Consider the following 16,917-nt stretch of genomic DNA (forward strand, 5'->3'; position numbering starts at 1 on the left):
GAGGGACTCGGATGGGAAATTGATTGCCCTATTAAGGGGCTCCCTCTTCTGGCTCATTAAGAAATATCATTGCCTTGTTACTAGTTTCCCTCTTCCTTTATAAAGATGTTGGAAAGCAATTAGTGAAGAAGGCAATGTTTTCTTTTAAAAGGGGCACAGAATAAAAGAAAAGTTCATCACACATGCATTTGGCTTAATAATCCTTAATAAAACCTGTCTATCAATATGCCAGCTGAAACTTTATATTCTCTCTAGATACATTTTTTTTTCCTTGGAAATATATTAAAAGCATATATATAGGCATAGGAAGAGGGACAGCTTGGTTATTTACTCACAAATTAAGAATTTTTATTTCCTGTGTGAAGTATTATGCATTAAGCTCTCAAGCAATGTAACTTTGGAGTAGGCGATTGATTTGAGGGGCATATATATGAGGGGCATTGCTAGGAATGCATCATAAATATTTAATTGTATGAATAGTCTTTGTTCTTTATCTGGCAATAAGAGCTTTAAACACCATTAAAGAAGTGTTTTCTAAATCTCTTAAATGCACAGCAGTAGGAAGAATTTGATACAGGGCTGAAGGAGGATGAAAAGGTCACTATAAGGTTGAATCCTCTTGTCTTAGTTGCATCACTCCACAATGGCACTATTTTGGACAGTCCTCTTTCTTTAGGGTGCAGAAGAATAAACATCAAAAGTTCTCTTTGTTCATCATTCTTCACGAGAAACAGAGACCTCTGTGTTTTCTTCTGTTTGGCATCTTAGAATCCAGTAGCATGATCATGTGGTTTAATCTGTTGGGGTTCGTATTTCTGGCCAAATTAGAACATTATGAATTTGCATTTTTTTTGCAGTGTCCAAAAATAGCATATATTCAAAATAGCATGCTCCAAGAAGAAGAGTCTAAAGAGTTTCATTTCTACCATTATAAAAATGAAACTACTTTTGATTAGTAACACCAGGCCTCAGCTTCTGCACTACTTTAACAAATTACATTATAACAAATTGCATTAGAATTGCAATATCAGAAATGGAAAAAGATTAGTTTAGCCTGTGTTTCAAGAAGTATGTTATTTTGTTGGTTTGGATTATTTCAAGTAATAACCCTGAAATCATCCACAATTTACCTTGGGAGCCAACCCAAGACATAAATAGAACTTTAAAAAGCTGACTACTTCTTTATTATCTTACACAACTAAATACCATCAGTGGTATTTTTAAGTTAAACCAAGGTTATCTCAGGTTTGTTAAAGTAAATTTGTTCTTAGCCAAACACTGATTGAACAGTTTCTGTCATGTGACAGCAGCAAATGCCAACAAAACTGGAGTGAACTTCACATTTAGTGTACTTGATAAATTATAAATGCAGCCATGTCTTTGGCACTATTCTGCCAAACTAGAGGCTTTTGATTGAAGAAGAGAAGTTTTGAAAGAACTTTTTGGACCCAAATTGGTATGCTCTAAAACCATCCTAGCTTACCCCATAGCTAGTATGACAATTAAGTGACATGTTACCTGTTTACATAGGAGACTTCGTGAAGTTCTTTTAATTTTTAGGGGGTGTAGTCTTTAACAAAACCACTTAACAGTTACTTGATCAGAAATAAACACTGTCTACAAAGTTTTAGTACTGTAGGTTATCTGAAGTCAAGTTTTATTCAGTGGTTCAATACTTATGTGGGCAGCATGATAAAAGATTTTAAAATATGTCAGTAATTTTAAAATAAGAATACAACAGTATCAGGGAACATCTCTCTTTGTACCTGTATTTTAAACTTTTTCAAGCCAAGTTATATTTTGAGTTTGAGTTATATTTTTCATTTTTTATATGGATTTCACATTGTGACATTTTATAATTAAGTTTTCTTTTGAATGGAATAAACCCACCTAAATCAACAGATTGTCTTTATATTTTAAACTATGATAACTAATAAAATTGAAAGGAAAATTAAATCGGAAATTTTAAATCTGAACATGTATGGATATATAACTGTAAAGATGGATATAATTTTTAAAAATATTTGCTTTAATTGTTTATTCTATTTCTGTAATATGTTTGGTTCACTCTTTAATTTCTGTATTGGGCCCATCTGCACATTATCACTAAAGAAGAAGAAGTTATTCAAAAGTACTTGGGACCCTAAAAATGCTGTCAGAGGGACTAAGTGCTTCTCTCTTCAAATCAAACATCCTCCTTTAAACCTGTTCTTTAAAATCATTAGAAACTGCATATTATCAGTAGTGCGTTTTGAACATTCTTTTTAATAACTGAATCCCATATTTACCTATAAATCAGCAGCTAGTCATTTCTGTATGGAAATTAACCACAAGCTAACAGTTGCTTTCTCATCTTCTGAGGGCTGAGGTCCTGGATCTGCCAGCCAATATCATACTTTGCTAGTGCTTTCCTACTCGTTTTTCTTTTCTTGGTCATGTACTGACTGTGGGTGAATATATTATAAATTCTACTAGTGTTCCAAGCCACATGGCAATATATGTAATAGTAGGGCGTTTTAATTTATAAGCCCTCAGGGTAGAGGCAATCTGGATTGTATCTTCTCAAAAAAAAAAGAGTGGTTTACTAAAAAGAAGTGATCTGCCCAAATAAGCCTACAAGCAGTGCCAAAAATAAGCAAGGATTTCAAAGGCACCTAGTTACAGTAGTGTGCTTTGAAACTATAAATGTAAATAACCAAACTAATACTAAAAGTGAAAAATTAAAAAAAATAAAATAAATAAATGGTTACATAAATATTCTCCACTGTGCCTTAAAATCACACTTGGCAGAGCCAAAAGAAGAAAATTCCTAGGCTACAAGTGTGGAATATGTTGAATAAACAAATGAGCTTAGAACAATGATTCCCAGTTGAACCAGATTAATTCCAACCAGATTCATTCCCAGATGAACCACAGTTTATGGGCAACCTGTTAGGACTGGGTCTGCCAGGGAGAACACTGTTAAGTCATTGCCCTTCCCTTATTACTTGATGAGCGGAGTTGCCCACAGACCTCTGATCCAAAGATTGGGCAAGATGTGGTACAGAAGTATAGTAAACAATAGTTCCTGTCCAAGGAAGTATACACTCCAAAAGAAAGAACATTCAGTCATTCATAGCAGAGCTTGTGAGGCAATAGTGCCCAATCCAAACAATAAGAATTCATAAATTGGCAGGTTGGCTTAAAACCATAGAGGGGAATGAGAAATTAAAAACATAGCAGCTCTCCTTTTCTCTTTTTCCACTCATATTATGCCATTAAGTGTTCCTTTGCCAAGTTTTCCTCCATATAAAGAAGATTTTTTTTTTTTCCTGGTGTTTTAAGGGAAGTAACTACATGTAGGAGATCTGTGATAAAGCAGGAACAACACTAGAACTTGGTGGACAGCTCTGATACACAGTATGAAGGAAACAGCCTATCTAATAGTACCTGAAATTCAGAGCCATGTAGGCAGTCAACACAAACCTTTCCAAAATTAAGTTCTATTTCTGCCCTGAGCAACTGATCTGTTTTATTCAGCTTATCCAGACTCTTTTCACACAGGTAAAAACCCTATCAGTAAAACTTCAAGAATCAGTTTGGAACCGTAGATACTGATGTCCATGCAAAAATCAAAAAAAAAAATCTGACAATATGCAAAACAAATCTGTGTTTTCAGCTAAATCCTGTGACCTCTTACCAATGAAGAGATCCACAGAAGCTCATTCTGAGTAGACCTCAGTGAAAATCTGTGGAAGTTTGTCCTTTATTAGGTTTCCATCAGTTGTGTAAGTGTTGACTTAGTAATTTATTTAGTTATTCTCTGTCTCATCATCTCCCTAATCAACAGTGTCTCAATATTTGTATTTATAACAAGACAGCTTGAAAGGATTGAAAGGGAGAAAGCCCTAAGTTCACACGTAATGAACAATTAAGTGAGTCATACAAACTGTGGTTCTTTGTAAGTAGGATTTTAAAGACAGGCGTGATTGACTTCTTTTCCTTTATGACAAGCAGTTTCAAATGTTCCTCATGAATAATTTGGATTCTTTAGATAAAATCCTTCTCCTAGTGAAATCTGGGGGAATATCCTTTACTTCAGTGAGACAGGGATTTCTCTGGGTTTGGTTGTTTTTTTTTTTGGCTGTGCATTCTTGCTCATTAAGGCACCACAGTGTCTTCTGTTGCACACTGCAATCCAGAAAATACAAGAAGGCATTGCAAATCAGCAAACATCTGGATTTCATGCCAATCTTGAGTCCTGAAAGGGATAGTTGATTCCTCCTGGATCTGGAATGCAGCAATGACTTTGCTAGAAAGAAAGCAAAAGATACTTTTAACCTCTCGAAGCTGGAACTGCAGCCACACATGGAAGCACCTGGCAGTATTAAGTTAATGTGACTCCTGCCCTTTAACTTTTAACATAGTTCCCCAATTAACAAATTAAATTCATAAAATCCATTTGTTTCCCAAGTCTCTTGCAAGCTGATTTTCCCTTTGAAAAGAGTTGAAACAGTCTCCCAGCTGGGGATTTGGCAACAAAAGCCAGAGGAGACAGGGACTAGTTAGTTATTGATATTTTCTTAGCATCTGCTTAAATCAAAACAAATCCAAGTAATATTATCTACGTGCAAAACACTTTCCTTTTATATATATATCTGTTCTAATAACACTAACAAGTTAAAAATATAATTACGTATCGTTTGTCTTTAATATATGTAGTCCTGAAATTTTCCTGACATTGAATTTTAGATTATGCATTCTTCATTTTTCAATATTTGTGCATTTAAGAAAAAATAAATAAATTTTAAAACTAGCTTTATGATTGTGGAAAAAAATTTACTGTTATTTCTAAAATTTCTTTGGGGAAGCAAGAAAGTACATTTTTAAATAGTGTGTTCTTGAAATATATTTCATTTAGAAAGCATCCCAAAAATGATGATTTCAAGCACTAGAAAAAGGAAATTATTTGTCATCAGCAAAAAAATGCAGATGGTTTGTCAAAGGCTCTCTTGCAGGCAGTCAGGAGGAGAGATAAGTCCTCTTCTCAGGCTCATCTTTCTCCTACATATTTTCATAAAAGATTATATTTTTCAGTAATAGTTTTCTCTCTGAACAGAAGTAATTTTGTACCCATTTTTCTGACTCTGAAATATCTTATAAAAAAAAACAAATTGCTTGTTTTTTACATAAACAGGACTGGAATGGAGCATCTTTTTAGCTAGCATACAAGACAAAGGAATATACATGCTCCTAAAATATATTATGTAATTCTTTTACTGGAATGAGAATTAACTTATAATCTTAAAAGGCCAGATATGTCCTGAAAACATTATGGAGAGGAAGTTATCTCAGATGGGTGAGGACTAGATATGGTTTAGTGAGCTCTGCACATGTTATGAGGGGCAGGGTGGCTGCTTTGCCATGGTGGGACATCTTTAAATGACCCTCTGGTCCCTGACATTTTGTAGGGACCTTAGAAATTTATAACACACATGAATCTAGAGCTGATGCTTATTGGGCAATGCCCATGTGTTTGAACTTCAGAGATGTAATAGTTATAAAGCACAAACATGAAGACCACGGTGTAATTTTCTTAAGTGATTTTTCACAACAATTGCTATTTAGTTACTGTGCTGATTAGGTGAAGCTTCAAGCCAAACAAGACAACTTGATACATATGGGTTCTGAGATGAGCATAGCAATTGATAAATAACTTTTTTTAAGGGGAAAAAAAATGGTGTTGTGGAAGTAGAAATTAATGGACCTATACAATCAAAAGTAAAGACAAAGGAAAGATAGTATTTCTTTGTTAAAAGTTGATGTTCTGAAATTCCTGAAATGAGGTGCCATTAAAGAATGATGAAAGCAAACAGATAGAGACTATGATCAGGCAATACAGAACTATAAGTATACTGACAGTAATAACTCTGCTGCAAAATTTAAAAAACAAACAAACAAAACCAACACAAACAGGAGCTCAACTTGGATCATCTCTGGATCTGTTTCTTTGCTGAGCAAAAAAGGCAGAAATAAGGGTGATCATCCCTGAAGAGGAAATTTGCAACAAACCCTCATTGCCTATGTCACAGAATCACAGAATGGTTGGAAGGGACCTCTGGAGATCTTCTGGTCCAGCCCCCCTGCTCCAGCAGGTCACCCACAGCAGGGTGCCCAGGGTCACAGCCAGGCAGGTTTGGGATCTCTCCAGAGCAGGAGACTCCACAGCCTCTCTGGGCAGCTGCTCCAGGCTCTGCACCCTCCCAGCAGAGAAGTTTCTCCTCCTGTTCAGCTGGAACCTCCTGGGTTCCAGTTGGTGCCCATTGCCCCTTGGCCTGTCGCTGGGCACCACTGACCAGAGTGTGTCCCCATCCCCTTGACCCCTGCCCTTTAGCTCTTGCTCAGCACTGCTCAGATCCCCTCTGAGGCTTCTCTTCTCCAGCTGAACAGCCCCAGGGCTCTCAGCCTGTCCTGGCACAGAGATGCTCCAGCCCCTCAGCAGCTCCACAGCCTCCACTGGACTCTCTCCAGCTCCTTGTCTCCCTTAAACTGGGTAGCCCAGCACTGGACACAGCACACCAGACATGGCCTCCCTAGGGCAGAGGGGGAGGAAAACCTCCCTCGACCTGCTCACCACACTGTTCTTAATGCACCCCTGGACACCACTGGCCTTCTTGTTGGCAAGAGCACGTTGCTGGCTCGTGAACAACTTGTTGTCCACCATGACTCCAAAGTACTTCTCTGGTTAAATGTCATATATCTCATATACTTCTGTTCCAGAGGTTGCAAGGAGGGAGTCCAGAGATGTGACTCTCTCTGTAAATGTTTACATTTATTTAATTAAGGTGTGAAGTCCTGGACTAAAGTGGAAGAATATTTAGTGCAAGGACTAATTTGGAAACATTTAATTGCACATCTTTTCATAGCAACAAAACATAACCTCAGTGTTGGTCATCAGGTTAGTTTGCCATCTTCTTAGTTATGCACTTGACTCAGCAGTAAAGTATTTGCCTGAAGTGTAATGGTCTGTGATACATAGGTCATGGTTTTTCATTCTACATCTAAATAAACACCTGTTTCTCCATTTGGCTGAAATAGCATCTCAGATTTCTAGACCCCTAGGTTCATGGCATGTCCTTAGACATCCAGAAATGTGTTTTGCAATGTGTTCTGCATTGTCAAGTGGCCAAAGAGCCACTTCTTTACCTTCGGCTTCTGCTGGAGAAGCATAGTCTCTGTCCTGAAGGAAATCTGAGCCCAGTTGCTGCTGTATGAGACACACGTACCCATCTCCAGCAATAGCTCTGTGCACCTGCAGGTGCTCTACGTAGAGCAGACTGTAAAGGCGTTCCAAAACTTCTATGGCAGTAACCCAGGGGTTAGAAATAATCTGGACTTCTTCATACATGTAAATGGTTCATTCAGATAGGGAGCAGCACTAGGCATGGAGGTTTGGAGAGGAAGAGTTGGATTTTGATTATTTCATGATGAGGCACATGCTGTCATCAAATCTCATGGGAGACCATTTACATCCACAGCAGTGGAAGCAGTGGGGATTTTCCTGGTTTCCAAGATCAGATGTCAAACACCCAGAACTGTGACATGGGGTGCCTAGCATACCCTTTAGCTTTGTGCAGTACCAATGCAGGTGGCCCTCCTTGGACACCTAACATGTCTACAGTATGAACAGTATTTTAATAACTCCTAAATACTGCATTCTTTTCCCAGAACAGTACAACTGCAATGCCATTAAAGCCCTTAACATAGCTCTAGACTTGAAGAGCAAGAATTTCCTATGAACAACCTTCATGGCAAGAATAAGGTAGAGAGAGACATGGGTATCAACTATTGTTCTTGGAGTCTTTACCTTTTTATTTACATTATTTCTAAATGGTTGGTTTCTAAAAATATAATAAAGAGTTGTTGAGACGGTTTTCTTCTCATTTTTCTCCCATTCTTCCAAACGTCTATGCATCCACAGCACTTTCATCCTATTTCAGTCCAAAAATCAGCTGGTATTTCACAAGATTCTTGAGAATTCTTTCTCACAAAGTCAGTAGGTTTTACATACCACATCTGTCTGAGCTGGCTTCCAGTAATTCAGTAAAGAAGGTCCACTAGTGTAATGGTGTGGGAATGGGCAGCTACTTCAACTTAAGGATTTTCTTTTTATTGGGTGAGCTTGTCTGCGGATTGGTTTTCTTCTACCACTTGCACATTGTATACTGTGAAATGACTAGCATGCAACGTGTGGGTAAAAACCTTCCATTATCTCTTTTTAAAATTACATTTAGGTGAGCACCAGTACAACTTCCTGGAGTTAGTGCTTTATTGTTGGTATCTATTTTAGTTTGGTTGGTAAATCATAGCCTGTTCCAACAGTATGTATGCATTAAAAAAAAATTTACACATAAGATGTAAGAGAGAAAAGGGACTGTTTCAATGTTTTTTAATTACTAACAATTACCATTCTTCCAGAAAGTGGAAAAATTAACTGAGTGAAGAGCGCAAAACTAGGCGTAAATTTAGCAACATTTCTATTACTGCATCAATTCATCTATGTGTACATATATTTTTTAAGTGGAAGCAAATTGTAGCATAGTTGGCTCTCCTGTTCATATAGATTCCTTCTAAATTTAACATTCTTTTTGAGAGACTTGGTGGTGAGCCATCACATCATATATGTAGGATGCACGTTTAACATAACTCAGGAAGAAGAAGGAGTCCTCCAGGAAATGGAATGTGTATATTCTTCTTGGAAAAATTACAATATTTTCCACAAGTAAGAGCATACATTTGTTGGAAACTTAAAATGACCATAAGTACTTATTGAAACTCCTTTGAGAATCTGAAACCTCTTTTCCTGTTAAAATGAATGAAAGGTAGGCATCCTGGGTTCCTAAATATCTTGTAAATTCTCAACTGATATGGTCAGTGAAAAGTATTAGAGTAAATGAAAGATGGATCAAAAGGACATATATATTCTGTGTATTGTTCTTCATTCTTCTTGGACTACCAAAGAGGTTTGTTTTTTTTTTTAATTCAGTATCTTTTTGTACCTTTGAAATCACAAATTAAAAAGAAACAAGTAAGGATGTCACAGGTTCAAAACTTCAAAAATAAATCGAAACACAAAAATTTTCCAATTTTTCAAGGCTTAGAATCATGACAATACTGTTCAAGAATGTTGAGAGATATGAAAGTAAATTATTCTTTCCTCATTTATGTTACCTTAACGTGTGGAAGATTTCCTGACTTAAATTCTCAATACAGAATTATTGCAGAATCAGTACAGGATATCAAAAATTTCAGCCACTTTTCAACCACTTTAAGACCAGTGACCAAAGTTGGATGTAAGGCACAGGTGTTACTAATGGGGGATGAAGTAGAGAAGTAAACTTTGCTCTCTGTCCTGCCCTGAGTAAACTTGTGCCCTACTCATACCCTTAAACTCTTAAGACATGAGAGTGGCCGTTTAAGATATTAGTGCATGAATTTGAAACATAGTTCAAATGGTAGTTTTCCATGAGTAAACAATGTTTTTAAAAAAATAATTCTTCTCAACTGACTAACTACTGGTGCATAAAAATAACTGTGCTCGATGTTTTTAAAAGGTGATATTGCAGGGATTAATCATGCAGTCTGTACTTGGACAGAATTCCTTCTAAAGTCAATGGCACTGGTGCCTAAATGCAGAATGTGGGAACATGCCCAAGAAGAGCATTCCATGCTCAGAAAGCCTTTGTCTTTATATTCTGCCATTAGTCCAAATGCAGAGCCTGGCACTGCATTTCATGGCACGTGCTGCTCCACTAGTTCTTTAGAGAAGCAAGCTTTTTTTCTGTGTAAAATATTTTTATTCTTTCAAGTCAGTTTAACAAACAACACAAGGAAAAATAATTTCCTCTGAAAAGTTCTTGAATTGAAAATGCTGTAAATTTACAAATTCTGACATATGCCCTTTAAAACTTGTGTGTCTACTGTTTTTATTTTCATTATAGATTACAAGTTATATCCGTAATGTTTAAAAATGTTCTATTCCAGAAAAAATATGGCTTTTAACCAAATAAAAATGTAAAGCCAACTTGCTCTAAAATCCATCTGGTTTTCATTTTCTTATAATCTATAATCAGGAAATCCATTCATACATGACATATAATTTTTGTGCTTTCAAGTGGATAGGGGAATGCGATGTTCTGCATACAGTCACATCTAAATTGATAATTGTCCAGGCAGAGTGTAATTTTAAAGTATAGGATGAAGGAAGGTTTAATTTGTATATTAGAAGTCTTATACATTTTTTTTTGCCTCTGAATGTAAATGAGGCCATTCTCTCTGGTGGATTTATCTGAAGGTGGGACAGCTGCCTCAGAGCAGGCCACAGCTTTCTGAGTAAAGAGGATACGGTTTAAAGAACTGGTTTAAATGCAGACTCTTCTTAACTGCAAACCACACGCATGCATTCATCATTGATTTTCAAATGATGGGTTTCTGTATCATTGGTTTAAGGTCCACAGCCTTACATTCCTGAATCCACATTATACCAAAAGAATAACAATTTGGTGGCTGGAAAGAGGAATGGTTATTATATGGCTCCAAAACGCTGGCTGGCATAATATGCCATGAACAGCAGAAATCTATTTGTAAAGAGGAGATTGCAGTAGTTCTTAAAAATAATTTGGTGTTTTAAAAACGTAAATGAAAGAAACGTTATCACTGTTTAAAATATTTTACATCCATAGGTAAATAATGTAAATGTCAGACAACGTTTTCCAAAGAGTGAAGTTTTATAGACACGTTCTTTCTCTTGGTTTTTAATAGTAACTCATATTAAGTAAATCTTACATGGAAAATGGGAGTTCTTTTCTATAAGGTTTGCTATACTCTGAAAATCACACCTCTGGAAACATAGGTGGCAGAGCATGCTCCTTCATTAAATATCTTAGGTTGAATAACAATAATAAAAAAAACCAGACTGCTTCCTGAAACAGCTTCATTTTCACTCCCTGAAAAAAATGCTTGTTGTACAGCAGATTTCACAAGGCTGTCTTACTTCCTGTTGGTAAAATATCTCCTGTATGAAAACAGCACCAGAGAAACTGCTTTTGCTCAGTTTTTTCAGCCGATCGCTTCTCCATGTCATTAGTTATTCACTATTCAGTTCATAAAAGATCAACTTTTAAAAGGCACTGTAGTTTCTAGAAGAAAATACCACACATTCAAAATGCCCCATGTAATTTCACCGCCTCTAGTAACACATAGCATTAATTAGAGCATAATACATAGCAAATCCATGTTGAGAGTGATTGTTCATCTAAAAAAAAAAGCCTACTGACACAAAATGGAAAATTCTTGACAGTATTCTGCTATTTTAGCTTGATAAGTGTAAAATACACTTTTTTCATTAACTCGTTTTATCTCACTAACTGTAAGATATTATTAAGGAAATAAACAACAAGATTAGCTAAGAAAGATATTTTATTAAAAAATCTCTGAAGTGATCTGAATGCTTCTAAGTTTTCATCTTAATTCCTTTTTTTTGCAAAGGCTTCAGAGATCATGATAATTAAAAGTGTGAGAATAAATAAGCCAGGACAGGCCAGCTAATAAAGGTACTTCGAGCCAAGCACTTTGTGATGCTTTTCCTGTGTCCAAAGCCTAGGATCTTCCAGAGCCTGAAGTGGTGGGCTTGTATTTAATAGCATTTGACAGGTTTTTTTTTCCCATGGATTTGCTGATCTGATAAATACAATTAGCTGATGCGCTTGCGGATTAAAAACATGATTTAATGTTAGTCATGCTTGAACACACTTCATTATCCTAACAAGAAGACAGATTTGCTCTCATGTACTGTCATATTTATACCCACCTCATAGACCTTATCAAATTTAATTCCATAATCCATTTATGTCCTTTAGGGCTGTAAACCTCATTTCACATGTGAAAAAAAAAAAATATATATATATATATTGAGCTCTTCACTGACTTTAGGACTAGAAAGGAAATTTGAAGGTCTGAGGCTTCTAACTCATAGGACTATGTTGCTCATCTTCCTACACTATTTCCAGGTCGTGTTTTGCAGCTGGCAAACTGTGAATAAAAATCAAGCACAGAACAGAAAGTCTCCCCTAGCATTTGTTGTCTTGGTATTTAGTCATGAATGTTTACTCTTTCTGTACCAGATTTCATGGTTTTCCCTGTCTATAACAGCTCCTCTCATGAGTCTGTGCAGGCAGAATTTGATGGCACACTAAGAAGTCATCTCTTTCTCCAGGCTTTGGATGGGAAAGAGATGAAATAAAGCAAATTAAATAGGAAAGTCTCATTTTTAGTGGAATGGTAGGTCAGTACCCTTACAGATGTACAACTGTCAGTACTACATGGTGAGAAAAGGAAACCCTGTTTTGAAAAAGGCAAATCAAGCATTTGTCTGTCAAAATTGTTCCTAGGACTTGCAGAAAGCAGCAGAGAGCTGAAGATGAAAGATACAGTGGTATTTTCCAAATAAGGTTATGCTCTTTCTCCCATTGACCTTAGTGTTGACAGAATCAGGTCCAAAAAGTGTGGTGAAAGAGAGCCAAAAACATTTAAGAATCTTCCTAGTCCTCCCCCTGCCTTTTCTGGAAATTACAGCTTTGCTAGACTCATCCTTTGTTTAAAAACAAAACAAAACCATGACCTGGAAAGGGCTGAGTCAGGCAAGGCAGAATCCTCTGTAGTTGTCCAGAAAACACAGCATAGCTTTGACATTTTTTTAAGCCATAAGATTGTCTGACTTTCCTGATTCCCTGGTAAGGCAAACATTAGATCTTGGCTGCTCTGAGTGCACAATATATTGTACTATACACCATAGTGCTGTAAAAGGAGTCATATAATCAAAGTTACTCTCAGCACATCACTGACATGTCAGTTGCCATTGGAGAAAGCATTTTAAGACCATTTGTTCCAAATATGGCAAGTGGTATGTTTTCCTATAAAAATACATCACATGACACAGGTATTTACCTTGATTTTTTTTTTCTTTTTTTACATTTTTAGTGTTCAGTCTTCAGAAACACATTGGAGTTTACAATCTTTCCCTCTCCTTATTTTTTCATTTCTTTTTGCCTGAACAGGGAATGGATATGGCAACCCCCGCAACTCTCCAGGTCTGCTGGTCTCACCTGGCAATTTGAACAAGAATATGCAAGCAAAATCTCCGCCTCCAATGAATTTGGGAATGAACAACCGTAAACCAGATCTCCGTGTGCTTATTCCACCTGGCAGCAAGAATACGATGCCATCAGTGGTAATATATTTTCAAGTATTTTTTTTCTAATCTCCTTCAGATAAGAAATATTTAAGAATTCCAAGGCCTGCTCAAGCAACTAAAATCAGCAGAATAACATTCCACATGCTTGCTTGTTTGGTCTTTCTGTCTAATCTTAAGGCTTGACATTGAGCTAAGGATGTAGGCAGAGCCTGTTCGATTGCTTCTGTAAAACGTTATTTGCTTCCTCCCTTTTTTATGTTGAGTTGCAAAATAGGAACTGTGTCCTGCTTAGTCTAAACTTCTGCACTCTCTTTCTTAGTAGCTGGAAGAGCCTTTCCTGGATTTGTTATACAGGCTGAATTTAACCCTGAGTATTCCTAGCCTACTATGATTATATATTTACTATGATCGTTACATATTTAGCCACACAGACTCCCAGAAGATGGCAGATTAGCTACAAATAAATCAATTGAACTCTATCACTCTGAGCTCCAAAGGCCAAATTTTCTAACAATAAGAAGTAGTAAACAGCAACGTAAAAGGAGCATGAAACTGCTGTATCTGCTGCCAGGATTAATGAAATTTAGGCAGGCTTATTATGCTAGAAGTTTGAATCGTGGAGGTGTCATTATATTTGTAGTTCTCTTCAGAATGTTGGTTAGTGGTTGCAAGTAAGTCTTTCATGAGTGATTTAGCATTAAATGTGAGCTTGATTTAAAAAGGGTCTTGATGGTAAATTTAAGTGACACTACAAACACATTTTTCCATTATGTAACAGACACTCTTAAAACAACTTCCAATTTGGCTACTTCAGTTTGACACATAATATGTTAACTTTGAACACCAAACTGAAACCACCCATAAATGTGATGCTGCCTTCTGAGAGGATAAGTAACAAACAGTCTCCTGCAGGGCAATGCTCAAAGTCGACCAAGGCAGTGACAAGCTGTCTGCATCAAATGATTTATTCCAAGGTCCTTAAAACTGATACTTTCCAAGGGATTCTGTGAATGGTCAGGTCTCCTGAAACCAGGTGTAGCAACACAGTCTGCAGCCTCTGGGGCTGTGGAAGAAATAATGAGTTCTTAGAGAAAGTCTTGTGCTGAAAACTGGATAGATTATCCTTGCAGTTGAGGCAAATATCCCATTAGAAGGACAAAGAAGAGAGATCTGTGAAGTGTTATTTCTCCAAACTGTGCTCATAAAGTGTTTAACGTGCTGCCCTTATCAGATGAAGCTATTCCCTAGGCTAGAAATCTGCATCCTGGTAAATACTTATATTCACTAATTTTTAATGCTCCTTTCCTATGCACTCAGTCTGAGGACGTTGATCTGCTTCTGGTAAGTGGTAGTGATGTTCATCTTAATAACAAGGAAAAGAAAATCAGTTCTTTTGTATGAGTGATACTTGCGTAGGTGAAGTGTTGGTTGAAATAAAACAGAAAATTTTTCCATAACTATTTTGTGAACAAAAAGGTCATCATAATTTTTGAAATATAGCAATATGGAAGGCTGGGTGCAGTTGTTGCACATGCTTAAATTACACATGCTAGAAGAGAGGTTTCTTGCTGGTGCTTTGAGAACCTGTAAACTTGTGCTGTTGAAGGTGGCGCAGCCTTCTGGAATTTTTTTGGTGGCTCTCTGGTCATTTTATCCTGCCACTCACCAGAGTAAGGCTCTCCAGTGTAATTTTTACAGTACAACATGTAGTGCTCTGGAGTTGAAGATAAGTGTGCAACTGCTGCACTACCCAAAACTCTCAAAGTTTTGTTTTATTGCATAAAATCGCAGTGCTCAGAGCACCATCTGCTGGTAAGAGCCCAGTGTTCAGCAATCTCGGGGTGCAGCCCTAACTTTCAATGCATAAAATCCAGTAGGACTGGCTTTGGGGCTTTTTTCTTTTGCCTTTTTATTTATTATTACTATTCCTATTTTTTTTTCTTTTTCATTTGAGTGGAAAGGAAAACTCTGAGCATTGAGTTGACATATTTCATCAGCTTTTTACACTCTCTGTTCTTCTACCCACAATAAAAGCAATCTTAGTTGTTACTAGTTCAGTTACCTAGGAGATACTGATGTAATGGGTTACTATGGTGACAACTGGTCTCTTGAAGGCTTGTAAATGATAGGGTTGGCAGAGTTCATAAAAGCCACATGTTAAATGATTAATTTCTAGAAATTTGTATCAGCCTGTATTTCTCGTGCACCAAACATGCCCAGAAAGCTAATGCACTCAGCTGACTTAAAACTAGTCAATAATATGTTTATTTTACTTACTTTAAAAGAATCAGAGGATAAATAACTCCCAGTCTGCTCAGTCATTGGCTACTCCAGTGGTTTCCGTAGCAACTCCTACTCTACCAGGGCAAGGGATGGGAGGATACCCATCAGCCATCTCAACAACATATGGTACTGGTAAGTATGGGTGCAAGAGGTAAAGGGTGGGGGAGGGAGCAAGATGCTGACAAATGTCTGTCTCAGTACTAATGAGTTAGGTAATGTTGGTTGGGAGAAACTGAAAAATTCATAGCTGATCTCCTTTTGCACTGCATTTACTTTCTCTGTATCTGTCACTAACTTGAGGCATACCTATTTAAAAGTAAGCTATTTTGTTTGATTGGAAAATTGCTTTGATAACTTTCTTTCATTGACTTCAATGAGAAAAATCTAACTTAATAGACATTTCTGAATCATCTTAACACCACAGGTAATTTTGTGTTGTTGAGTGTGCCTTCCTAAAGTCATAAGGGTAGTGGGAGTAAGAAGCTTTAAAACAGAGTTCAATAACTTTGTGGGCTATCACACAGTCACCTGGAAGAGACTAGGGATGAAGCCCCAACAGATGCCCTTCAGCATCTCCAGAGCACGCTGGCATACAGACCCAATGCTCCTAGAGAGGATGCTTGCTGTTCAGACACAGGCTGCTTGCTGGGCTCTGCAAGGAACACTGTAACCAAAATGTTGTGTTTTTCAAGTCTTTTGACTCTAAGAATGCATCTGTAGTTATGATGGATATACAGACTAAGAATGCTGTGGATCTTCCAGACCCAGAAAAGCCCTGCTAAATTATGGAATAATTATTAGTGCATTATTTGCTTCCAAGCTAATGAGTGGAGGGAAGAGGAAGGTCTACTTTTTCTGCTGCAAGTTAATGTGATTGATGTAATTAAAATTAAAATTAAAAGGCTTACAAAGTGACATGTGAAAATTACTATGCTAGTTATTGTTTAATTGCTTCCTTTTTAATTCTCTTTTAATTATTGTCTTTTCTGTTTTCAAATCTAGAATATTCTCTGAGTAGTGCAGATATATCATCTCTCTCTGGGTTTAATACAGCCAGTGCTCTTCATCTTGGTTCTGTGACTGGCTGGCAACAGCAACACCTACATAACATGCCACCATCTGCCCTCAGCCAACTGGGGTAAGCAGTGTTTTCTTTGTTTTATTGTTCTATGGTGACTTCAGTCTCCCCAGTAATCCCAAATCTGAAATACATCAAGACAACATATCACCACATATTTACTACGTGTAAAAGCTCCATTTCCAAAAACTAGAACTACATATTTCATTAAAAGTTCGCTAGGTAGCTACAGTGAAATATTCTGTGTCTATAACATTTTCTCAGTAGTGTAGTAAAGACTACTGTTCATGTTTTTATTTCTTTAAACAGAGTTTTATTTTACTAC

At 36.9% G+C, this 16,917-nt stretch overlaps 1 protein-coding gene across 1 annotated transcript in view; it reads left to right on the forward strand.

Moving 5' to 3' along the window:
- Window positions 1–16,656, forward strand: part of MEF2C (myocyte enhancer factor 2C) — a gene marked incomplete at its 5' end in the record, with an annotated part of 26,391 nt that extends 9,735 nt beyond the window's left edge. The window contains 4 exons of the mRNA XM_008947970.1: window positions 13,095–13,267; window positions 14,549–14,572; window positions 15,517–15,646; window positions 16,517–16,656. Of these exons, the coding sequence (XP_008946218.1) occupies window positions 13,095–13,267; window positions 14,549–14,572; window positions 15,517–15,646; window positions 16,517–16,656 (467 nt within the window). The remainder of the gene's footprint in view (window positions 1–13,094; window positions 13,268–14,548; window positions 14,573–15,516; window positions 15,647–16,516) is intronic.
- Window positions 16,657–16,917: the final 261 nt, after the last annotated feature.

The sequence above is a fragment of the Merops nubicus genome, unplaced genomic scaffold, assembly GCF_000691845.1.
Source record: "Merops nubicus isolate BGI_N331 unplaced genomic scaffold, ASM69184v1 scaffold41830, whole genome shotgun sequence".
Taxonomy (NCBI): domain Eukaryota; kingdom Metazoa; phylum Chordata; class Aves; order Coraciiformes; family Meropidae; genus Merops; species Merops nubicus.